Source organism: Haliaeetus leucocephalus, unplaced genomic scaffold (assembly GCF_000737465.1).
Source record: "Haliaeetus leucocephalus isolate CR32 unplaced genomic scaffold, Haliaeetus_leucocephalus-4.0 Scaffold245, whole genome shotgun sequence".
In the NCBI taxonomy this organism is placed as follows: domain Eukaryota; kingdom Metazoa; phylum Chordata; class Aves; order Accipitriformes; family Accipitridae; genus Haliaeetus; species Haliaeetus leucocephalus.
Genome location: NW_010972681.1, coordinates 26213 through 50867, shown reverse-complemented (window position 1 = coordinate 50867; position 24655 = coordinate 26213). Strand labels below are relative to the sequence as shown.

General features: G+C 49.6%; 2 protein-coding genes across 2 annotated transcripts in view; one reads left to right on the top strand and one right to left on the bottom strand.

The window, feature by feature from the left end:
* Nucleotides 1-6531, top strand: part of DOK1 (docking protein 1, 62kDa (downstream of tyrosine kinase 1)) — a 7646-nt gene extending 1115 nt beyond the window's left edge. Inside the window, exons 2-5 of the mRNA XM_010568468.1 lie at nt 87-383; nt 3204-3315; nt 3471-3643; nt 5428-6531. Coding sequence (XP_010566770.1) covers nt 87-383; nt 3204-3315; nt 3471-3643; nt 5428-6531 — 1686 coding nt within the window. The remainder of the gene's footprint in view (nt 1-86; nt 384-3203; nt 3316-3470; nt 3644-5427) is intronic.
* Nucleotides 6532-11871: 5340 nt separating this feature from the next.
* The window catches only part of M1AP (meiosis 1 associated protein), a 23049-nt gene continuing 10265 nt past the window's right edge, over nt 11872-24655 (bottom strand). Inside the window, exons 3-9 of the mRNA XM_010568454.1 lie at nt 23493-23670; nt 17120-17293; nt 15442-15592; nt 14098-14239; nt 13324-13530; nt 12313-12468; nt 11872-12012 (exon numbers count right to left, since the gene is read on the bottom strand). Of these exons, the coding sequence (XP_010566756.1) occupies nt 11872-12012; nt 12313-12468; nt 13324-13530; nt 14098-14239; nt 15442-15592; nt 17120-17293; nt 23493-23670 (1149 nt within the window). The remainder of the gene's footprint in view (nt 12013-12312; nt 12469-13323; nt 13531-14097; nt 14240-15441; nt 15593-17119; nt 17294-23492; nt 23671-24655) is intronic.

The window sequence follows — 24655 nt, the reverse complement described above, 5'->3', positions numbered from 1 at the left end:
CATCCCGGGCGCCCTCGGCGGAGCCTTTCCCTGCGCCGCGCCGCCGCCGCCCGGCCCGGTCCCGGCGTGACCCTGCTGCCTTGCAGAGGTGGAAGCGGAGCTGGTTCGTGCTGTACCCGGCCAGCCAGCACGGCGTCGCCCGCCTGGAGTTCTTTGACTGCAAGGAGCCGGCGGCACCGCCCGAGCGGCTGGGCACCAAGCGCCTGGACAAGACGGTGGTGCGGCTGGCTGACTGCACCAGCGTGGCCCCCGTGGCTGAGAGCGGCCCCCGGGCCGGCACGTCTGTCTTCCGCCTGGAGACCAGCGACAGGAGCTACCTCTTCGCGGCCGAGAAGCAGCAGAGCGAGGAGTGGGTGGCGAAGCTATGCGAGATCGCCTTCCCGGTGAGCCCCGGGGCGAGCAGAGGGGCATCCCGGGCACCTCGCCGGGGCCTGGCCACCGCGGCTGCCCCCCGGGGAGAAGGGCAGCTGCAGGCAGCCTGCGCTGGGTGGAGGGGCCGGGCATCAGAGTGTGTGTGGTGGGGATGGGGGTGCGACCCCTCTCTACCCAGCAGGAGGGCCCGGTGGCGCAGGGAGGGAGACCCTAAGGCACACGTGAGTGGTCCCAGGCGGTTGGTCAGAGTGCCTGGACCTGAGACTCCGGTCACCTCTCAATAGCTCCCACTGTGCCAGCAGCCGGGTGAGTTGCAGGACTCCTCAACATGCTGTCAGTAATTCTTGGTTGCAGCTCCAAATTTCAAGTCAGGCTCTTCTCCACTGGCATGGAGCCTGTCCTCGCCCCCTCCAGAGACCTGGTGGGGGCCGGTTGATGGCTGAGGAGCGTTTCCTCTTGGCCCAACCACCGCTGCCTTTCCTGCCACAGTGGCGGAAGCGGAGCACTGAGCGCGTTGCAGTGCCTGGCTCCGGGACCCACCTGGCTCCTGGGTGGCAGCGCTAGCAGCTGCAGGGCCAGTGCACCCCCTTGCCCAGCCCTGGGGCTTGTTCCTGCCTACTGTTGGGAGCACCCCATCAGTGCTGGGCCTGCGGCACAGCCCTCCAGTCCCCCCCCCCCGGTCCTCTGCCTGCGGCCCCATAGCAGCTCTGTAGCCTTCCCTGGAGCTGATGGTCAGCCAGCATGACGGCTCCCTGCGAAGGCGGTTTGGACAGCGGATGGCCCACGAGTACAGTCGTCCACACCGCTCCGCCCCGTGGGTCCCCTGCTCTCCCTCCTAGGAGATGTTTGCACAGCCCTGCGTTGTGCTCTAGCTGACTCCAGGCTTTGAGTGCTGGGCAGGGCTGCCTCATGGGACGGCTGGCTGCACAGCTGGCGATCCCAGATCTTCCCACAAGGACACAGGTGTCTGCCGAGTGTGACTTACCTTAAGCCTTTTTTTGTCCCTGCCTGTGTCTCCCTGCAGTCGGCTGTCAAGCCAAATGTGTCTGTGCAGCAAGTGCCCTGCTGACCAGGCCGAGAGGCACTGGTGTGGTGCTGGAGATTACTCCACCTTCATGCCCGTGTCTGTGTGGCGCAGACAGCATTGCAGCCTTTGTCCTGGAAATGGCCTGTGGGGCTGAGCTAGGGACACAGCACACGCCCTTGGAGTGGTGCGGGGTAGCTGCAAGGCAGGAGAACATCTGCTCAGAGCAGGGCTGTGCTCATACCTTTCACGCGGTAGCTGTCAGTTGCGTGCTTGAGGTCCAGAAGCAAGCTGACGGTTTAGGAACCGGTGAGCAAAAGGCTGCAAGGATGGCATGTATTCTAGAAAGGCTTGGCCGGGAGCAAGAGGCACAGGAGCTGCACGTGGCCTCTCTGCAAAAAGCTGAAGATCCTCAGTTGTGATTTCTGGCCATCCACATGGAGGTCGTGCTTTTGTGTCATGTTGTTTGTTGCTGCCCAGAGGGTAAGCAGGGTCCAGTAGCTTAGGAGCTGGGGCCAGAGATTGTTTGGAGTTCAGAACAGAATTTCTTTTTCCTTTGAAAATGAGGGAAAGTGCAGTCAGAGCCCTAAGGTGCTCTGGCAGATTGCCTGGCCGTTGACTTCCTGATCCCAGGCTGGAACCCTGCTGCATTAGATGCTTTAGCTGAGCAGGAGCTGCTGCTATCAGCTCTAAGGACACTAGGCTTTAGCAGTCCCCATTCTATTTAGGAGCCAAACAAGAGGGCCTGACGGCCCTTTTTGGGTCTTGCCTCTTGTTAAGAAGCTCATGTGGTTGGGTTTTAAACTGAAAGTGTGACAGCTTGCCTGCTGCAAGATGTACACTCTGCTGCAACCCCATCCCACGTGACCCTGAGAAACAGCTTCCAGCTCCCGTCCAAATACAGACCCTCATGCAACGGTGCAAACTCTGCTGAAGCAGCTCTTGCAGGGCATCTGTGACCCTTTGATTTGCGTGGGGCTTCCCTGGAGGAGCATCTTTGCTCTTTGGTGGTAGCACCAAGGATGCATCCCCCACACAGGCCCTTAGGGGACCCTACTGCTGGGACACAGTTGCTGACAGAGTGTCTGCGTTGCACTTTCAGTTCTGCATGCACTAAAATAGAAGTGCTTGCTTCCCTTCTGTGGGCTGTGCACTGATACTGGCACCGCCTTCCTGCCTGTGCAGAAGCAGCACACAGGCCCTTGAATTAGTGGGTCATCTCGTCAGCTCCCTTCCTTGCTTGTACTGCTGGGAGTGTGCCTGGGCCCGTGCGATGATTTGGGAGCAAACGTCACCTGCGCTGGAGCACAGTGGTGGGGAAGCAGAGCTGTTTCTGCCTTGGCATCAGGGCACCTGCATGGGCACACCATAGCAGTCAGACGAGCAGCAGGGGAGTGGGCACATGGGACCCCCAGGTGCTGCCCCGCAGGAGGCTGTGTCTCAGTGCTGGCTTGTGCTGCACTGGAGGGCAGGGCTGCCAGGAGTAACTGCTTTCTTCTGCACCCTGTCCAGTGCACAGCCCAGCTGGGACCCAGGGTCATGCCAGGAGCTCCAGGGAAGCCCCTCCTGCATTGCCTGGCTCTGTTCATCTGTGTTCATGTCGGCTCAGGGTGGGGGCCCTGGGCTCTGTTGCTGGCTCTGGGCAGGGAAGGGCTTGGTATGATTGCAGGACAGCCAAGCTGTGTAGGGCTGGGGTGGGCCCCTCGGGGAGGGCAGTGGGGCCCGGTGATGTGGGGATGGGGGGCAGTGGTTGCAAGGTGCTGATGTGGGAAGAGGGGGCTGGGGCTGATCTGCTCTCCCTTGTCAGGGAAACGGCCCCAGTGATGCTGGTGCGGCGGCACGGCGTGGCAGAGAGGGCAGCGGGCAGGCGCCGACCCTGGAGATGGCCGTGAACTCCATCTACTACTCGAGAGACGAAGGTGGGACCTGCCACTGCCCTGACTTCGGGCCACCTTCTGTGGGGCCTGTCCTGCTGCTGCCCCATCACCGGGGCTCCGGTGGGCAGGGCGAGGTCTTGCCTGGAGCTGGGGACGTGGCTTCCTCCGCCCTCTCCTGAGCATCCCTGTCCCCACAGTGAATGCCTTCTGGGTGACGGTGCAACGGACTGAGGCCGCGGAGCGATGCGAGCTGCACGGTGCCTACGTGCTCAAGGCTGAGCGTGACAGCCTCGTCCTGAAGGACCCACGGACAAATGAGATCCTCTATGTCTGGCCCTACCGGCTGCTCCGGAGATACGGCCGGGACAAGGTGAGGGATGGGGGGGGGCCCTGCGTGCCATGTGCTGAGGCCTGTTCCCCCGCAGGCTTTCCCTGGCCAAAGGGTAAGGAGCTGATGTGCCTGACGAGCCTGTGGAAGCTGTGCAGCAGGTCCTGCCAAGTGCCCAAACTGCTAGAGCCCTCCGCAACCGCAGGCGGGTCCCCAGGGGCATTTGTGATCCTGTCTGTCCTCAGCTCCTACCTGTGTCACCGCACGGGAGTGTGGGCTAGCAGGACACCCGTCCCCACCGAAGGCATGGCTGTTCAGAGCCCCTCTCTGTGTGGTCCTTGCCCCACTCCCACTGGGGCCATTGCAGCCCCTGTCGGCCCCTCTGCTGGATATCCCTTCAGCTGGCTTGCTCCTGTTCTCCATCCCAGCACTCCCCAGCCCATGCTGTGGGCAGGCATGTCCTTCTGTGCTCCGCACAAGCTCTCCCTAGCCTCTGGGGACCTTGGCTCCCTGCAGTCCTGGCTCTGCCCTGGATTCAGTTCATCCCTCCCGAAGGATGATGGCCAGAGCAGGAGGGGCTGTTTGAGACGCCAGTTACTCTAGATTTGTTCACCTTACGGGGCATACTGCTCTTAGCCTGGCTGACCTGCGTAGGTCTGTCCCCTCCCCAGTGTCCTCCAGCAGTGGTTCCCTGACCTGTCTTGCCACTACCCTGAGCGCAAGAGGTATCTGCCGGGCTGGATGGGGAGGAAGTGATCTCCCCAGGGCTGTTTGTAGAAGTGATGGTGTTGGCTGCAGTCTGCTGATGGCGCCTTCTGTGGCACTTTACCAAAACAGAAGTGGAAACTGAGCTGCTCTTGGGGAGGCATCTGGTTTGTCCACAAGGTCTCTGCCAGGGGTGTGAGGAGCAGGCAGCTGCACCCGCAGGTCCCCGAGCAGTGATAGGTTGGCTGTGCTTGTGTTTGGCAGCATTGACCCACAAAAGGAAGTCTGGCCCCAGAGGCTTTTGCAGCAACCCCAGAGACAGCTGCTGCATGTGAGAGAGCACCACTGAGGCAGAAAATCTCACCTGGATTCAGGGACGGAGGTTCAGGAAGGGTGTGGGCATCTGCTGGTGGGAACCTGCGCATGAGTGTGTTCAGGCCTGAGGAACACAGCCTTGGTGCGAGACTTCTCTTTAAAGTGCTTTATACCATTAACAGAGTAATGCTGATAAGGCAAAGGCTTTGCTTACTATTGGTAGCCAAGCTGCTGCTTCTGGCTTTTTTCCTGTGGAAAGCCATGTTCCTCTATCTTGTATCTCTCGCCCCTGGATTGCTTCCTTTCTGCCTGACTAATGCTGACTTACCCAAGATGCCCATAATAGTTTCCCCTGCTGAACTGTCACTCATCTTCTTGCCCTACTCTGTTCTCAGTGCTAACCACATGTTATTTCCTAGACTATCTGGTGCCAGTTGCTGGCCGTGCTGGAATTGCTCAGGTAAGGCAGCAGGTCTCCAGCAGGACCTGCAGGTCTCCAGCAGGACCTGCAGCTCTGGCTCTGAGGGATCTCGCAGTGATGTCCCCTCAAGTGTGCATCCCACTCCAATTTCACAGCTTGTTCTGGGCTGCTGGGCAGTGCAGCACAGCATGGCCCTGGGGTGGTGCTCGCTGAGCTGCAGCCCTTGCTGGGGGGAGTGGAAGGAACAGGATGTTGAGTGAAGTCTCTTGCAGGCTGTGCAGTATCAGCACCGCAGCCACACACCCTTCAGCAGGAAGCACAGCCTGCACGATGTGCTGGGTTGGCAGGTGCTGGGCAGGATGTGACCCTTCCACTTCCCCTGCAGGTGATGTTCTCCTTTGAAGCTGGCAGGCGCTGTGACTCTGGCCCAGGGAACTTCACCTTTGAGACCAAGCAGGGCAACGAGATTTTCCGCCTGGTGGAAGCCTCTATCCAGGAGCAGAAAGCGCAGGTGGAGGAGAACCGGCAAAGCTGTGGCTCACTGGATTCGGATAGCCCCAGCGTGGTGCTGATCCGCCAGGCCCTGGCCGACTCCCTGAGCCTGGAGCTGCCTGCAGAGGGGGATGACACCCTGGCACCCAAAGCGGTGCTGGTGCCCAGGCCCAGTGTGGCGGCAGAGGAGAGAGATGCCACGTCTCTGCTGAAGACCCGGACTCTGCCAGAGCTCCCTGTGCCACAGGCCAAGCCTGTGGTCCCAAGCACACCCCCGCTGCCGAAGGTGCCCTGTGCCGTGTTGCCGGCTGAGGACCCATCCAGCGTGTACTCGGAGCCCCTGGACTCGGTGAAGGGCTTCCGGCCCTGGCTGGACCCTCTGTACTCGGACCCCATAGACAGCAAGCCCGTGAGCGGGGCCAAGGCGCCCAGCGGTGCCTCGGATGAGACGAAGCCCCGACTGCCGGCGCCGCTGTACTTGTGCACGTACGAACAGGTCCGGGCTGATGGATGCAGCCAGGCCCCCGCAGTGCCTGGGCGGAGGGAGCACATCTATGATGAGCCTGAGGGTCGTGCTCCCCGCTCGCTGCCGCCCCCCCCTTACATCTACGATGAAGCGCGGCCCACAGGCGATGCCTGGCGCACGCAGGGCCACGATGGCAGGGGCGGCTACGAGTATCCCTACAACCCCAGCACTGATGACTACTCGGTACCTGCCTTCCAGGCCAAGGCCAAGGGCCCCAAGCCGGTGCCTGCCCCCAAGCCCCAGACGGCCTTTATCCCTAAAGGTGCCGAGAGGAGTGGGGATCCTGGCAGGCGGCGGGGGAACGCTGCTCCTGAGAAGGCAGTCGTCAAACCCAGCCTCAACAGCAGCAACAACAACAATGTGGAGGTGCTGTACAGCCAGGTGGTGAAGCCCCAGCATGTGCAGAAGAAGGAGCAGTCTGTGGATGAGTGCAGCTTGTCGCCTGTCTGTGAGGACTTAGGAGAGATATAGCATGGTGCTGCTGCTCTGTACCTGCCCGGGAGGGACTGGGGGGCCCAGGCCTGTTCGTGAGCAGTGCCAGCTGCTGTCCCCCACAGGTCCTGGGGGTGGCTTGGGGCCAGGGCAGAGCCCCACTTGCTCGCCAATGCTGAGGGGCTGCGTTTCCCTGGAGGCCCTTTCCACAGCAAGAGCAAGAGACCTGTGGCTGGTGCAGGTGCCAGCGTGCTTTTCTGGCTCTGGAGCTGGCTCCGCTGCCACCTCCTGATCCGCAGGAGGGCTGGCTGTGTTGCCATGTGCCTGCTGCTCTGGCTCTGCTCTGTCTTCCTCTCTGACCAGGCTGCAGGGCTTCGCTGCCCATTGCAGTGCATGGAAGACTGCTTGCTATCAGTCTCCAAAAGTATTTTTATACGAAGTTATTTTAATATTAAAATCTGTATGTCTCAGAATGAAACATTTGCCTGTGGCATGTCTGGGCTGTCAGGCATACAGCTGGGGAGATGCTGGCACAGTGCTGCAGAGCAGGGTGGCCTGGTTGAGCAGTATTCGCATGGTGGCATGTTCGTGTCTTGTGCCAGAGCTACTGAGCTAAGAGGAAACCGCAAAGAAAAGCGTGTGCAAGGTTCAGCTATGGCTAGGATGCCCTGATGCCAGGGGATTAAGGGTTGGTTATGAGAATCAGGCTCACAGATACCTTTATGTCCTGATTGGGGCACAAAATGTTGTGATAACCTCTGAGTGTAAGGCTGGGCAGGGCCATGCTCCAGCTCTGCTGCAGCTCAGTGATGGTCGATTAGTCACAGGATCTCTCCTCCCCCAGCCTGATCCCGCTGCTGATTTCCCCTTGCTCCCAGCTGCTCTTGAAAGGCCTGGGATGGCTCAGTCTGGATCCCACTGACTTTAATGGCAAAAACTCTGATCCCTGCTGTGTGGTCTGAGGCCAGGGGTTTGGCTGTGATTGCTGTGTGGCCAGCCTTGGGCAGAAATCTATGCAGGAGCAAAACAGGTTGTCCTTTTGGTGCTGGTAATGGTTTTGAGAGATTTTATGTCCCTCCTGTGTGGGGCTAGACCAGGCACCCTGGCATTGGCTGTTCCTGAGTCTGGATGGGGCTGCTCATGACTTCTGCAGGTTTACCAGCCTGCTGATACAGACAGCAGCAAAACAGCCAGGTGACAAGCAGCACTATGATGTACCTGTGCAGAGGACTAAGCCTGACTTCTGCAGCCCCAGCTCAGACCCAGGGAGCCACAAACCGTTGGGGAAGTCTGGAGGATCAGGTTCAGGTCCCCAGACTGGTGACAAGGTGGTGAGCTTTGACTGGGCATTTGTCTGATGCCCAAGTTGCAGGGGGAGAGCCTCAGTCCTGTAACAGTACAGCACAGCTGTAGCCATGACCAATTTGTAGCTGTTCTCCTGTGCTGGGTCCTCTTCCCCACTGGGGTTTTGCTGTGGGAGAAGGGAAAAAGCCTAAGGGGCTTCGGGAATCTGAGGGAGGCTGAGGCGGTTCCTGCCTGGGATGAGAGACACGAGCAGCAGGCATCTGCTTCTCATGGTTGGCTGCTGGGTGGTCCCGTGCTTGTGTTCCTGTCCATGGCAGGCCCATGTATGCATCCCAAGAGCAGTTCTGCCCACCTGCTCCAGAGGAGAGCTCTGGGCATTGCTTAGCAGGGGGCCCAGGCCACCTGCCCATAATCCTTGCTCGTCACTCCAGTGTGAGGCTCTAAGACTTAAATGATGAAGAGCAGCCTCCCAGGAGCAGAGCCCCCAGGATCTCCCTTCTGTATGGCCATGGGTGTGTGCGCATCTCCATCACTGCAGTCACTGTATCTCAGTGCACTATGTCCAGTCTGTCCTGCGGAGCTGAGTGTGGCGGACACGCAAAGTGGCTGACCCAGCTTTCACTAAAGTGGGTGACGGTGAGGAAGGAAAATGCTCCAGCATCTGTGCCAGATCAGTGGTCCCTGCATAGCCCTGCACTCCTCTTGGCTGAGAGGAAAGGATATTTATTTTTCTTGCTTCAGCAATGACATCATCTCTCGTAACAGCTGACTTGGGACTAAGACATAAGTGCGCAAGACAGGAGGAATGCTCCTACGTGTGGCCTGCTTTATTTATGCACCCTGCCACGTGATGGAGAAGTGCGTGCAGTGGGGAAGGCTCGTAGTCTCTACTGATCAGGAGAGATGGTCCATTCTGTTCTGGCTCAGTGTGGTGGACCAGACCTGTCGCCTTGCTCAGACTGCTGCTCTGTGCTTCACCTTACCTCCTTTCTGGCAGCAGTTCAGGGTGTAATAGATGCTTTGGGAAAGCATAAGAAATAAGGTAAATGCAGAGTAAGCCTTTGACTCGTCACAGCCTTCCTGTTGCCAAAGCAAAAGTCTGCAATGAACCCGGACTTCAGGACCAGGAGATGATCTTTCTGCCTAGATTAGGATTTCTTCTGTCTGCCTTTGTAGAATCCTAGAATGGTTTGGGTTGGAAGGGACCTTAAAGATCACCTAGTTCCAACCCCCCTGCCACGGGCAGGGACACCTTCCACTAGACCAGGTTGCTCAAAGCCCCATCCAACCTGGCCTTGAACACTTCCAGGAATGGGGCATCCCCAATCTCTCCGGGCAACCCGGTCTAGTGCCTCACCGCCCTCACAGTGAAGAATTTCTTCCTTATATCTAATCTAAATCTACTCTCTTTCAGTTTAAAGCCATTACCCCTTGTCCTACCACTACTTGCCCTTGTAAAAAGTCCCTCTCCAGCTTTCCTGTAGGCCCCCTTTAGGTACTGGCAGGCTGCTGTAAGGTGTCCCTGGAGCCTTCTCTTCTCCAGGCTGAAAAAACCCGACTCTCTCAGCCTGTTGTCATAGGAGAGGTGCTCCAGCCCCCTGATCATCTTCGTGGCCCTCCTTCTTTCCCTTTCCTTTGCCTCACTTCCACTGTCTCCTTACAACTAATTTCCATGTGTTGAACAGTGAAGCACCTGGGTGCAGCTCAAACACAGCCATGGCACATCACAGTGGTCATGTGCCGTGGCTGAATTCAGTCTGTGTACTTGGAAAATGGCATCCTAGCAGCCGGTCCTGAACAAGGCTTTGCTGAGGTGCTTGGGGATAGGTGGCTTATGCTTGGCTGCTCACTCTGCCCATTTATCACAGTGCAGAAATGGTCCTGGACGAGCATCTGTCTATGCTTTCTGCCCAGTCCAGGTGCTGTGGGCCAGACAGGGTAGTGCATGGGAAGTCCTTTGGATATCAGGCTTCCTCATGGGAGGACAGCCTGGGTGCCTCCTGTTCTCTGCTAAAAGCATGTGCCCCAGATTAGCTGAGAAATATCAGAGTACCAGTCTAGCAGCCACAGCTGGGATGCAACAGATGTAGAAGCCTTGGCCTCTGTAGGCCAGGTGGCAGTTTTTACCAGGAGAAAATTACTTGGGAGCTGCTTCAAAGCCCAATGAATCTCTTCCCCTTGGGGCTACTTTTTTCTGTTTCCTGTTCTGAAAGATATGTCCTTTTGTAACTGCTACCTCCTCCCCGTTAGGGCCTAGTGTGGTGCAGGCATGAGACAACTGTTCTGCCAGGATATCTGTTTTCATGCTGGCATTAGGGAAAGCACCCAAGTTTCCTCTGGCTGGCAAGAGTTGGTCAGAGCAATAGCACAGTTGTTGCCCTGCTTCACACTGTGGTGATCCGGTGGAGGGCTTTTCACCAGGGATCCCCAAACAGCCCCAATTTTATGATTTGCTTCCTCTTATGCCCCCTTTTCCCTCTTCCCAAGTTTCCCCTTTAGCAGCTTCCTTGTATCAGCAATAAATCACAAGCCCCTGTTTGTTAACCCCTTTCCGTTGTCAAAGTGTTTTGTTGACTTTGTACCCCAGTTTGGTATTTATGATATGGTTGCCAAAGTAATTTCCACCTGCATCATCAGTTCAGTCAAGCTAATCCCCTGTCATCCCATTTGTGTGTGCCTTACTGCCCTTTGCTACTGCTGCTTCCCCAGTTCCTCATGCTGTGAGCTTGTTAGAGACAAGCAGGGGTTAGCCACCAGCTTGCACACACTAACAAACCTGTATCCCTGTGCCTGCAGGGGTGTCTGCCCTGTCCTCAAGGTACGTGCCCTTGACATCTTGCCCCAAACAGCTGCCTGAGATGCAGCCTTCTGCCAGGCATGGAGTGCTCCCAGGGCATGGGAAGGGTAGGTCCATGCCCTGCGTGGCTAGCAGAGCCTTTTACTGAGCTGGGATCCGAGGGAAAAGAGATGGCTCTGATGGCTCTGCTCTCCTGCTGTAGCACTGCTCTGAAGAGCACGGAGTTCACATCATGCCCTTGGTCAACTGCAGCTGTTTCTCAGGAAGTACAGGTCAGTGCTGGGATTGCTGCATACAGTGCACATTATAAACTACAGGCAGTAAGTGGATGTTATGGTGGATAACTTTATTTTTAAACAGCTTGTCAGAACAAAGTAAGTAGAACACAAATCCCTGCTGGTGCTTGGCATCCAGGAGGCCCAATAAGACCACCCTACCTTGGCTCAGTCAAGCTGCCCTCAGCTCCTGCACAGCCAGGGGCAGCTGTCCTATGTCTGCACTGAAAAACAAGCTAGTATCTGTGCAAGCACTGGGCAGAAGCTCTCTGGAAAGTTCCAAGCCACCTCCCCCCATCTTCTGAACCCTGCCAAAAAGTACTTGCCGTGTTGGCTTGCAGAACAGCCCCATAGGCACAGGCGGGCCATAAGGAGGAGAGCATCCAAGCAGCAGTTGGCTCGGAGAACGGTGCTGTGCTGCAGCTTCTCCAGCTACAGTGAGCTGTCACTGTGTAGGAGTTGGGCAGTGGGACCAGTTACGGAAGCAAGCAAATCAGCATCATCCTGGGTAGTGCTGCTCTCAGGAGGGCAGCATTCTGGGCTTTAAGATTAAATTCAAAAGCCCTGTTTTATGTCTATTCAAACATCCTGCTGAACCTGCTCCTGCAGGATGAGGGCAGCTTCATGTTACTGCCTACTTTATCTAGCTGCTTGCAGCTTTTCTGCACCCACTGACAGCAATCTGTGGTTTGTGGCCTGTACTAGCCTAGTCTCAGAAACCAAAATGTGAGGCATCTGGTGATGTGTGAGACAAGAATGGGAGATACGGGGTGTTGTGGGGAATAGCTGAATCTCTGGACAGAGGGTCCCAGAGTAGCAGGCTTCCTGCAGACTAACTTGGTGACTAACAAACCCATAAAACAACGAGGAACAAACAATGGGAAGTGCCCATCTGACCAAGGCCAAGCTTAGCGTCTTGCCTGACCGCTTCCGGACCAGTGTGTAAAGCTTGGCAGCCAAGCCATGACTGCACATGAGCAGGCTCAAGCAATGTCCTGGGCTTCACTGCAGGAACTCGTCATACTCTTTGGGCAGCAGGGAGCGCTCACAGGAATCTTTCCTCATTGCTGCTGGTCTGAACACTTGGACTGGAGAAGGAGCCATCAGAAGGGGTGCCACTGTGGCTTTGGCTCTGCTCTGTTGCTACAATACAGGGACAAAATATGAATGCATCTTGTGGAAGGAGGCACCGGCTTGTCCAACAGCACACTGTCCAACTGTGTCTGCATGGGCCAGCTGTTCAGCATCCCTCTCCTCGACTGCATGAGCTTATGCTATGCCTATCCCTCGGCTCTGCCAGCTGCAAGTGAATGTTGCCCCTGCCATATGCTGCCTTCCCTGTACTGCTAGGGTATCAGGGAGCTGCCCTCAGCCCTTCTGTGGGAAGCAGACCAGAAGGGCAGAACAGAGACTATCTAGGCTAGTCAAAGGCAAGAGACATACCTGCTTGGGTTGATGCCGCTCTGGTCGCTGGTCCCTGGGCTGGGCCTGCTGCCTGTGCAGAGGTTTGTACAACATACTCTTCAGATACTTGTAGAGGTTGCTTTTTAGGTGCAAGGGGTTATAAGCAACTTCCACTTCCAAGCTGTTCAGGGCACTCTGCTCAGAGAGAAGAAAGAACCTAGTGGCTATGACATGTGACAGGTAGAGGCTGTGGGGTTTGATTGGGGTTTTTTGTGGGTTTTAGTGTTGAGGGCTTTTTTTGCAGAGATGAGTGTTACAGACCCTCCATGATACCTTGCAGTGATGGGAGAAGGGATCTTTGGTTGTGCTGCTACCCACAAGGACCACTCTTAGCAGTGTATAGAGCAAGAGGCATCTGCAGCCAGGTCTAAAATGGATTTAAGCATCGCCTTGCAGGATGCACTCCTATCCTCCCCCATGCCCAGAATCAGCCAACAAGCTGGAGCACCCTTTCTGGGCCCCATCACCCTCAACTCTCTGCTTCATAAGGCCTCTTCCTCCTCCCCCCAACAGACATGCAACATTGTTCCAAAGGACAGCCATTTGCTGTGCATGAAAAAAGCTGTAGGATATATTGGCTCCTGGGAAGAAGTTTTGGAGTGCTCCATCATATTCCAGCTGTCACTAGACATCTTCACAGCTGTTTCCTCCTCTATTCATCTGCTAAGACCTATAGTGAGGGCTTTGCCCTTCCTGGCATCACCTGAAGCAGAGGCAGACAACTGAGAAGAACATATGGATGCACAGCAGGAAATCAGAAGCCTGTATCTATTGGAAGAAACAGAGACACTTTATGTACTGATTTATCTTACACCTAAAGCACCTCTCTCTGCAGTCTGGGGAGATCCATGTTCCCCAGCAATGAGGGAGATAGATATATCTTCAGCAGCAGCTGCATGTCCTGTGCATAAAGACTGATCATTAGCCTGATCCTTGCTTGTACAACTGGGATCCTTTCCACAGATTTGTGCAGGGCTGTCAATGACTTACCTCTATAGGGCCATGCACTCTCTCAGGATGTTCAGCAAGGAGGGCTGGGAAGGTTGACGGCAGCAAGAGCTCTCTGATGGCAACTGCTTTGACAAGTAGAGTGGCGGAGTCAGAAGGGACAATGATGTAGTAGGAATGCATCATAATGTTCCAGTTTTGACTAGTGTTGTGTGGCTCACGTTTGGCCAAAAGCATCCACTTCCTTTTCTAAATAGCAAAAGCCAAAACCAATGTGAACAACGGGCAATAGCCACTTCCTTCAGCACTTTTCACTGTAGCGGCTGCAGAGTTCAGGAGCAGAGACATTCATACACATTAGAATAAGAACACTATTCTGCATTATGGTTGAGGATAGTATGTTGTTTGTTTAGGGGTTTTTTAGTTGAATGTAAGACAATTCTTAAGAAAAACATTCAATTTTGCTTTACAACTTGCCAGTAGTGGAAAGTCCTTCACATCCCAAGCCTTGGTTAATTATTTTCACAGTTAAAGATGCACATCTAACTCCAACCCTGACTTTTGGACTTCATACCTCCAAACACTGGATTTCTGATGAGCTAGAGAATCTTCTCTAAGGTTTGATGTGCTGTAGTGTCTTTCCGGTGGATGCATTGCCTGGAAGGATTTACAAGACCAACTCTGGCCCATGAGATGAAGCTGCAGCTTTTGAAACATGTTTTCTGGTGCAGGCTAGACAGATCTTACCAGATGTGCACTAACTATCCCTTTCTATGGCAATGCCTCCCCATGATACTGCAATTTTCACACACTCACCAGAAGACTATGACATAGAGCATGGAAGCTGTGCTGGTTTATCTCCAGTTCATCCCAGTCTAGCTGCCAGCAGCTTGTGGGCTTGATGATGAAGGGCAGGCCATACACTACAGACTCACAGACCCCTTCAGACTTCAGAGCCCTGTAAATACACAGCTCATGTTAGTGAAGCACAGCCAACATGAAACCAGCAAGAAGACTCTACCGGGAGATGACTAGCTCAAGCGGCTATGGCAGTTATCAGCTGCAATACTGCTACAAGCATTTAACGTCTATATTGCTGTGGCCTGTCACTATGAAACTTTGCAGAAAAGCCCAGTTGCAGTGAAGAGACTTTCTTGCTCATTTCCAGATTCCCTTGTATCTGCATTGACAAGAGCATGCCAAGAAGCAAATCCAATCTTCATGCATTTTGTATACAAACCAGATTGTTAATCTGGCCTCTTGGGCAATAACTCACCCAGGCAATTACATGTCTTCCTAAGTGATTTTTACTGGATCATTATCCTTCACTTAAACTGACATGTGCTCTACTCCTGCACAGAGCCAACATCCCACCACAAACACCACTACAGACTTTACAGTGCTTGCCATTGCCTGTCCATAGCACACTTCTGCTTCACGACAGGGCATTATTAAGTAGCTTCAGTGCTTTGGCTCTGGGCCATCTATGCACAGTTACTGAGTGCTCTTCAGCTACTGACAGGATGAGAATAATTTTAAGAACAACTGTACAGGTCAGACATTACACAATTTTTTTCCTATAAATAAACTTCAGAAAAGACACTAGAGAGCATCACTCTTCTTGTTATGCTTGGTGCTTACCAGCCACAGACTGCTGATGGGAAAGCAAAGAACATGAAGTCACACAGCACTGTGAGGCTTTGCTTGCTTTTTTATTACTAGTTAACTAGTTAGCTCAGGCTCTGACATCCAATTAATTGCTGTGGCCTCATTAGGTAGTGAGAGAACAGCAGAATTATATATGGAGCAATGGCTGCAATCTACAGAACTTCACACTGGAGGGAAACAACTGTTGCATGAATAACATCAATGGTGTTACAGTCATAAAGTGCTAGTGTCATGGTTAACACCGTTTTTGACTCTGCACTCCTGTCTGCATGTGTGGGATGTACTGTTCCATAACACTAAGAGTTATGGGGGTTGAGGGTATCTTACATCAGAATTTTGCTCACTAGCACTTTGAGTCTCCCAGCTCAAGTCCGCCACCATCACCAGTATGGTGATGCTACTAGGACTTAGTTGAAATTGCACAGAAAGAGTGAAGGCTGCTATTATGCCAGCCTTTCAGTTACCAAGCGCAAAGCACATAACAACACTTACTTTACAACCTGGAGTTTATACAGCACTGTAGCTGGCCAGGCTGCCATCTGGCAGGGTGAATTCAAATCTGCTGCTCTCATGGTGCCATCAACCATCCCAGAAAGTAGAGCTGGGTCGAGCAATCTCTCCTGCAAATCGCACTTCAGGCACACTAGGAGAAGGAGATTGGTTTAGATTGCTGGAAATGGCAATGTTTAGCACATGACATGCTCAAAACACTCACAATCACTAAGTTAATGTTTTCTAGCAACAACAACTATTAAGGGAAGAATAATACTGAAGCCTGTGACACAGGGCAACAATCTATGCCCATTTTACACACAAGGGGAAATACCACATGCTCGGCATGTTCATGAAACAATGCTTGGTTGGTAACCAGGCAGGCAAGTTCCAGTTTTAGCAATGAGTGGCCAGTTGTAGTGGGAGCAGAAGCTTGTTTCCCAATGCCACACTGGGTTCAGGGCCACAGATTTCCTGCCAGCTTTTCAGTCTGTGTGGAGAAACCCAGCATACTGATGACACTAACTCTGGTATAATATGATTATATAGCTGCATACAATTTCTCTGGCCTTCTACAGATTTCTTGAGTGCAGGAAGGTGAAAAAACCTGCCTGCAGTGTAACTTGGTTTGTCTTGCTAGCTATAATAAGACAATGCCTCAAGTATGAAATTCAATGTTACGATGAAGGAAAATCCACCTTTAACAAAGTATCATAATTGCCTGTGCTGGTATGGAGGCTGTTATGGTAGCTACTACAGAAATAAAAAGTCACACCAGGCTTTCTGATCTGCTTGCTGTGGAGCATATCTGCAAAAGCCACCAGCAACTCTCTATGAGCTTTGCTTCCAGTCTGGAACTGGCCTGTGGATCACCCGAAGAAAACAAGTGTGCTTCTGCTGTGATGGCGATGGGAAGCTGCACATGAGTACCATGTTGGAGTGGCATATAGTACCATATTGGAGAGGCATGGAAAGGGGATTGCTGTAACTGCATGAGCAGATTCCCATGGCAGTGCAATGGTGACAATACAGTGAACAACTTATGGGAAACACCTACGTCTGCTGTAGCTGTTGGCGTTTTCAGTGCTCACCCCAAGGATCAATTAGGGGTTTGGACTTAGACTAGTAAAGGAAAAAAAAATTACAGATTCCTTATAAATTTTCCCATGCATTATTATAACTGTTGGCAGCTCCAGCTAGAACATTAGCTATTTTAGGGCTAAATCAATAGATATAAATACAGGCCAAGTCCCTTTGTAAGACAGCCTTTATTTAAGTGCAGCTCTGGCACAGACTTTCAGTATCAAACACAAGGAACACAATTTTTAGTGCTATACAACTGAGCCAGAAGGTCCTTGGCTCTCAGCAGGTAAGGGCCCTTTTACCTTGACTAAGTGGCTATAAATACACATATTCTTCAAGGCACATTTATGCTGCAGAATGGAAATGAATTACAGCATCAACAGCCATAGGACATGGCAGCAACCTAGAAGTATCCTAAGCAAATGGCCCCTCTCAGCCTGAGACCACAGAAACTCCAGACAGCTTTCAAAGTCACCCGGAGATGTTACTTGGGTCTCTAAATGTGAGGGAACATGCTCATAGAACAGGCCTGGGTAATCTTTAAGGCTGTGGGATTTAGGAGCTCCCTGCAGATGGGGGAGAGAAAATGAAATACTTAGGGTGGTCTTGGGTGCAGTGGCGTGACTGAAGCCTCCTGATGGAAGGAGGAGATGGAGGTGTTCTCTCTCTGTGCCATAGTCATGTAGCCATGTTTTAAACAGCATCTCCAAGCTGATGACATTGTCCTCTATGGTTTGCACATCAATGTCCATTCCCAGGATTGCAATGTCTGCAGGAAAAAATGGTGAAAAAGCACAAATATTTTCAACCATAGAAAAGAACATTCTTTTGCATTTTCCACTACACTATACCTCCTTAATCCCTCAAGTGCTTTCACATAAGACATATAAACAAGTGACATGTCTCACTGAAAGCTTGAGCCAAGTGTCACAGCTGCCACCTCCCTAATGGCTAAACCTCCAGCTTGTTGTCTGTGGCTTCCCCAGTGCAAGTGTCTGTCTTGAATAAAACATTCAGCAGCATATTCAACACTATAGGTATTTTTTTTCTTGCATAAATAGAAACTTCCAGCCTTGACCAGCTATTTAACAAGCCCAGTTCAACAAGGCTGTTTCTGTGTTATCTGACATTTGCCAAAGACAACTGCTTCATAGAGACAGGGAACAACTGCACAAAAGTGCCCCAAACCCTGTTTTTATCTCACGTTCATTAATTAAAATTTTTCTTATGTCCTTAAATTTCACTTCCAAAATTCCTTAGAGTGTTGAGGCAGGAGGAGGGAGAAAAGCTAAGTATTTAATTCCAACAGCTATATCTCAATATAGGTTTGTTACTCACAAAAATGGTCTGCAGATGTACAGGATTTCTTTAAAGACAAAAAGAGATGATAGACCCTATAGCAACAGAGTTGCAAGTTAAGTGAAAAACAGGCTCACTTTTTCTTTTCTCAGGGTAGTGTAAGCCCAGACCAGTTTCCTGATATCGAACAGTTTTGATGAAGGAATGGAATGGAGGGGAGGGATTTAGGACTGTCTCTTTCAGTAACAATGGCTTATACAGTACATGAAATTACAACTTTAGTTGTTCCTGGAAATTTTGGCAACTTCTTTCTTTCCAGTATGCCCTGAATACCAAGTCATAATTGTTAACCATGTCTTAGAGCTTCCAAACATCCTTTTATCAAAAAAAAAAAAAAAAAAGAAAAATCAAACTTGCATTTATTCCAGTTATCTCATAAACATAGAAGGTCACAGAAGATCTAAACATAGACATGATTTATAAACATAGTTCCCAGCTCCTTAATTCTTAATTTAACTGTTTTCCTGTGGTATGGCTTTTATATATAGGTATATATGTCCAATAATCTCAGTTTTGTCATCAAAGGCTTAAAACAACTGTGTTACAAGCATCAGAGAGCATGGGATTGGTTTTCCCTATCACACCATGATAGTAGTTCTCAAGCAATATAACATCTGTTGCTATATTTGCTGAAACAATTTTGTCAGCTGTTGCCAGTTTCTTCAGTGAAGCAGATTGTCTAGTAAATGTTTTCAGTTCATGTAGCAAGCTGTTACGATACTTCCATTTTGAAAGCAAGATTTTGTGATGCTTTTCAAAATGTCATTTAAGAGAAGTATGCTGTGCTATTAAAATGTAGTAAAGGCAAAGGTTTATTTCCTATTCAATCATTCCATGTTTCAGCATCAGCCATTCTTGGAAATCCCACATCCTGCATGGGATTTCCAGTAAGTTTATTCTATTTTTTCCACCTTTTCCTAATATATTTAGTCTGTGTCATTTTGAAGGTCACTAAATTAATAGTTTGGTTTAAATACACATATGATGTTCACCACTACCTAACTCATACTGTAAACATTTTTGCAAACTGGGCTTAAAATTTCACTTTTGTGTCACCTTAAATAGTGTAACCACACATAATGAAAGAGATTATTGGCTCGTTTTTGAGGTTTGGAGAGGATAAAACTCAGCACTACTGTTGCATGCAAAAGAACTGCCTGACTGCACTAATGTTATTCTTGAGTATTTACCTGTTACTTCCTTTCAAGGGGTCTGCCAGTAAGAAAACTTGGGTCCTTGGGTGAAAAAAAAATAATCTAGTAGTAATCAAGAGCTACAGCTCTTCATTGTTAGTCAGTCCACATTTCTATTGCTTCCAAACTTGGCACTCGTGCTAATGGGTGGCTGTTGCTGGTCTATAACAGACTTCTCCACCTTATTTCTTTACCTCAAAACTCGATGTCTTTCTAAAGGTTCTTGATTCTCCAGAAACTGTGGGCTTGATTCAGAAATCTAATAAAACTGTACCCCCATGTTATGAAGGGAACAAAATTAGGTCATAGTCTTGAAGTTTGTCAGTATTTAAAAGACAAAACAAAAAATCCCTTACTCCAGTTGTGTAATGGCCAAGAGTTATCTCCCAAAGGAAATATGACATGCAGTCTGTTAAAAGAAAAGATTAATGCATCCAAGCTAACCGGGAAAGAAAGATGAAACACCAAACAGACCACCCTGGTCTATTCTACCAAGGTCCAGGTCAGTCATTACAGACAGATGGTGGATGTATTTATGAAAGATGGGTGAAGCTAGGAAAACAACATGTTCCTGTTGTCCTTCTTGAAATCAGGAGTTGTGGATATTAAGTCAGGAGAGAAACAAAACCTTGATTTTAAGTATGTTTTATCAAAAAGTTCTGGAGAAGCAGAATGTTGGGCTTAGGGAAGAACATGTAAGGATTACTGCAGTGAATGCCAGAAGTCAAATATGGAGGCACTCAGACCCTTCATGCCCAAGAAACATCCATACAAGAGAAAGGGGAGAGATGCCAGTAACAGCTGCCTCCTACCACCCCCCCTGCCTGACAGGAAGGCTGTTTTGAAAGTAATACCCAGAATGATTGGATAAAAAAAATCAGTGTGTGGTCTGGTCAAAAGGTGCATTGGACAGGAGAGCCTCCTGATTTGGGGACCAGATTTAAACCATGCCTTTTGAAAATTTGGAACAGTGAGATGAAGGAACTTTGAGGAAGTTTGGCTAGCGGGACACAGCTAACGGATCCTTAGAAAGCAGACATGAGGTCCAGCAGCTGGAACAGCAGAAAGAGACAGAAGCCTACAATGGTACAAAGACTTTTCATGAAACCCAGTCAGAAAATATTTCCACTCTCATTGGTACATATGGAGGCTCTTAACTGTTAAGACTTCAAAATGAGGATGATCAGGCCAACCAAGAAGAGAGCTCAAACTCTAGCAATCTAACATTAAAGCCCTAGAGCATGTCAGAAGAGATTTTGAGAGCAATTTACCAAAGCCTTACAAATAGGTTAATTTTTTTCAGGCTAATCAGATTCACAACATTTTAAGATCTCTGAGCTCTGTAGTAGAGCTATATAAAACAATAACAGAAAAAAATAAATTGGAAACTGTTGTTTGTTTCCAATAAGCTGAGATGAAGAGAACACAAAATGAATTTCTCAGGCAGAGGATTTAAAAAGAGATGATTTTTTGATGTGCTACAAATATAAATGTGGGATGCAATATCACAGCAACGGTCTGGATATTAAACATGTAAGTAGGTTCAAACAGCCACTAAACAAACTAATGGAAGAAATATCCATGGTGGGATGAACCTTATAATTAAGCAAGTGCTACATCACAATATTTGTTTTGTAGTGGGGAATGGGCTGCAGTTGAACACAGCACTAATTCTTGCACTTCCTACATGCTAGATCTTGCAACTTCAATGTTCTTTACTGTAATTTTTTTCTAATACATTTTTTTTTCCAGAAACAGAGGAAAGGAGCTCCAACAGGTAAAAAAAACCTCTTCATAAATCAGCTGGGCTCCTTTTTCAAATTATTTGGACTGTCCATTCCCCAGTGCTCCTCTTAGAGAGCAAATACATCATCTGAGTCTTCTCGTAAGTAGAAGACTCAGAAAATTAGAATTTCATCATCTGAAATTTCAGTGACCTTTGTGTCCCCATTTATGTTTTCATTCCATTTATTGGGTGAAAGGGCTACACAACTTCATTTTTTAAAACAATATGGTGGGCTTTTGCATGCTCTAAAGCAGTCTTGTGACTGAGAGGCACACAGCATCTCCTATTCTGTGGTGTCTAGTTTTCCAAGGCTTTCTCGCAGGGTTCTGTGCAGCACCAGCTTGATGCAAAGTCCTGACAATAATCCTCCTCACTTGAGAAGCCAGCATTTGCAGCCACCCAAAATACTGCCCTCTTCCCATATGGTCATGTTTCTGCTGGTGCCTTGCCCTAGTATCCAGGATATGGTAAGGGGTTTCAGAGTCTCTTGATGTAATAGATTAGTCTTGAAGGCAGTGTGATTTCTTTCTGGTGCTTTTAAAGAATACCTCAGCCTTGGAGCTGTAAGCAACAGTTCCTTCCGCAATTTTGTAACTTCCGGTTTTGGTGTGGTTTTCGCATGTTAAATTAATTCTAAAGTCATGTCAGAGTGACAAAACCTTGATCCTCTTCCTTAGGACTCACCATTAATGTTAGTGGTAATGGTGGTGGTCAGAAAGAGAAGGTGCTCCCTTTCTCCGGCCAAGCAGTTTTACCTGTAGGGATGAGCACTCTCCCTGAGGCCTCTGTTTTCAAACAGGCAGAGTCCAGAATAACCAGCTATGTCTCGTTGAGGGAGACTGCCCCTTCAGGGCAGGAAGCTTTTAATAGGTAGTAAGAGGGCTGATATATCTCTAAGTGCTTGATTATACAACTCAGTGTTTGATTTGGTCTGCCACCAGATTAGTGGGATGCAGAAGCAGCAGTGAGAGCAGCCATCATCTGCAGCAAGATGCACCTAGTCAGATGCACCTAGTCGGTGCTGTGCTGAAGATGGGGAAAACCAGCGCAAACTCCTGCTATTTAGCAGTCATTTTATTAACCTATAGAAAGAGCTGAAATAAATGAGCAGATTCAAAAGTTTGGTAAAACGAAATACAGAAATGAAAGTTGCAGTTATAGCAGCATTGCAATGTACAGGCTTCTACCACTGAACTGCTGTGGTACTGGACTTTTGATCACCACCTGGCTGGTTTATTTAGAGTCTGCTCAGCACCTTTTGCTTTGAAACAAAAAGGTTCAAAACAGGAGCTAACAGGAATCTCTGTTTCTGAATTTCTCATTACTATAGCTTAAATTCTCACTGCTGAAAACTGTTAGATTAAGGGAAGAGTTCTTCAGAGATAGGGCCAGGAAAAATAACATTCAGAGTCTGGGGTGTACTTGCTCTTTCACTAATGAAGCATGTGGCAGGTGTACGAGGGACAGGGCAAAAGGGAGTCTGCAATCTACCTAAACATTCCAAGCCCCTACTCTGCCAATTGACCAGAAATTTGCAACTGCAACCAGAAAAGAAGAACAGCTAGAGACAGGTAAGGCAACAGCATCCAATGTTGCCTGTCACTCAGTAAAAACAATATTGTCATTACTAGTAACAAATCTGACACCAACTTTGCAAGGCATCAGGACTCAGGTTTTTAAGCTTGTTATCAACTTGTGAGAACTTGCTGTGTGAACCAGAGATTGGTACCAGGTGTGTCTTGTTGATGGGGAGTTTAAGTGTCAGCAGTAAAGGCCTCTAAAATGGAGACCTGGATTGGAAAGCAGAGGCTGCAGGGCTACAAAGAACTGATTGAGGTGCAATTACTGGTTACTGAAGAAATATAACTTTAAGAGCTCAAGAAAAACTGCCCTAAGCATAAAGGAAAGCAGCAGTTATGCAAGAGCAGAATCAGTGGCAAAAAACAGGGTAAGTACCTGACTTGGTCTGGGAAAGAAACTCTTCCTGGCATTGTGCAATATGTAGTCTGGGGGAAAGGACTAAAGGCTAAGAATTGTCTAGAAACCAAACATCTTGTAAAAGGACAAGATCTTGAGTTGGTGAGGGGGAGGAGGGGATTATCTCTGTAGGATCATTGAAACTGTAAATGGCCTGCCTGCTTCTTCTTCCCTCCCTCCCTTCTGCCTCTCTGCTTGCTTTTCTCTTCCCCCAACTACCTGCTTCAAGGATTCTGGTTGCCTCTACATGCACCAAGGACCTTTTGATCAGCCAGTCAATTGCCCAGGGTGATGTTCAGCAGTATGAGTATATGTGTGTCTGAGAGTGTGTTAACCCCATAAACTCTACGCATTTTTCTTTTTAATCCCTCAATAAAGCTGTATTGCACATGAAGCCAATTTTAGGTAATATCAAGAGATGCAGTAATGCATGAAGCCTACATGCTAATTTGGCCCAAATGTGATAAAGCCCCAGAGAAGTGCTGTGGTACAAACTTTTTGCTGCTCCTCTGGGCACAGCAGTTTCCACTTACACGAGTGACACTAAATGGCACAAAGGAAAGTGGCATGTATCAGACCAAAGCAAGAACTAGTGGTTGTCCTGCTGTCCAAAGCCATAACTTCCCCGAGTACCCTGTCTGTCTTGTGCTCACCATTGCTGCTGGGCTCTTCTGCTGGCATGTGCTGTTCTACATCCTCAGGCTCCAGAAAGTCTCTCTTCAAAATTTCAATTACTTGTATTCTTCGCAGACTCACAAGGTCTACATCTTTTAACTTCTTTTCCAGCTGCTTTACCATTTCTTTGCTGGACTGGCTAGTCAAAATTGTGATCTGAAACACAAATCAGAGTGTGCAAGAGCTGCCTCTACCCTTGTCCTCTCTTGATAGGTGGTAATACCTGGTCTGTTTGAATAGCACAGGTCCCACTATGGAGAGAGGAGAGAAATCTCGCTAAAATATCTCATCTATTCAAAAGCAGATTTAAAAGCATTTTTTTCTTGAGCTTTGGCTTATATTTAAGCCAATATGAAATGGATTGAGAGGTTCATTGTAGGAACACCAACAGGTTTTGTGCTACTGCTGGAATAAAATGAAACAGTCCACAACTGTCTTGTATTCTGTGCTTTGCACTTACAGTAAGCAAGTCTGTGTGTATAGGAGGGACTCTGGACTCTGCCTGAGACTTTCTGAGGGACAGCACCACTTCCCGTTACTGCATCAGTTATAGTTCAAGTAGACTAAAGTTGGCCTTCTTACTTGAAGGCTGAATGGGATTTTTTTTTTTTTAAAGAAGTATATAGTCTATTCTGAAGATGTTTCTTAAGGGAGCAACAGTAGGTGTGATTCCCATCTCCCAGTTTTGATGTAATACTAAGTGACTGCAAAGGGTTTCTTCATCATTGACAATCAGCAACAGTTTCTAGAAACATCAGGCATGTTTGACACCAGCTTCTACCCTGAAAGAGTAGTTAGGTGAGAAAGTTTTGAGTTCTGACCTTGCCTGATATTTAGTGATGGTGAAGTAATGACTCTTCTCAGCACATCTGCTCATTGCTCCAAATGACTATTTAATAACCCTAAAGAAAGGATAAGGCGTATTTTAGGTAGGGCTGCTAACAAATGTCCTGTAGGGAGCATTTGGGGAAACAACAGTAGACCCTCACAAATGAGTTCTACTACAAAGATATTAAACAATGCCCACAGAAGTGACAGTTCAAGGGTTAGGGTTTGTTTTTTGGTTTGGGGTTGTTTTTTGGGGGGGGGGGGGGGGGGGGGGGGGGGGGGAGACACTTTTCTCCCCCATACTAACCCTTTT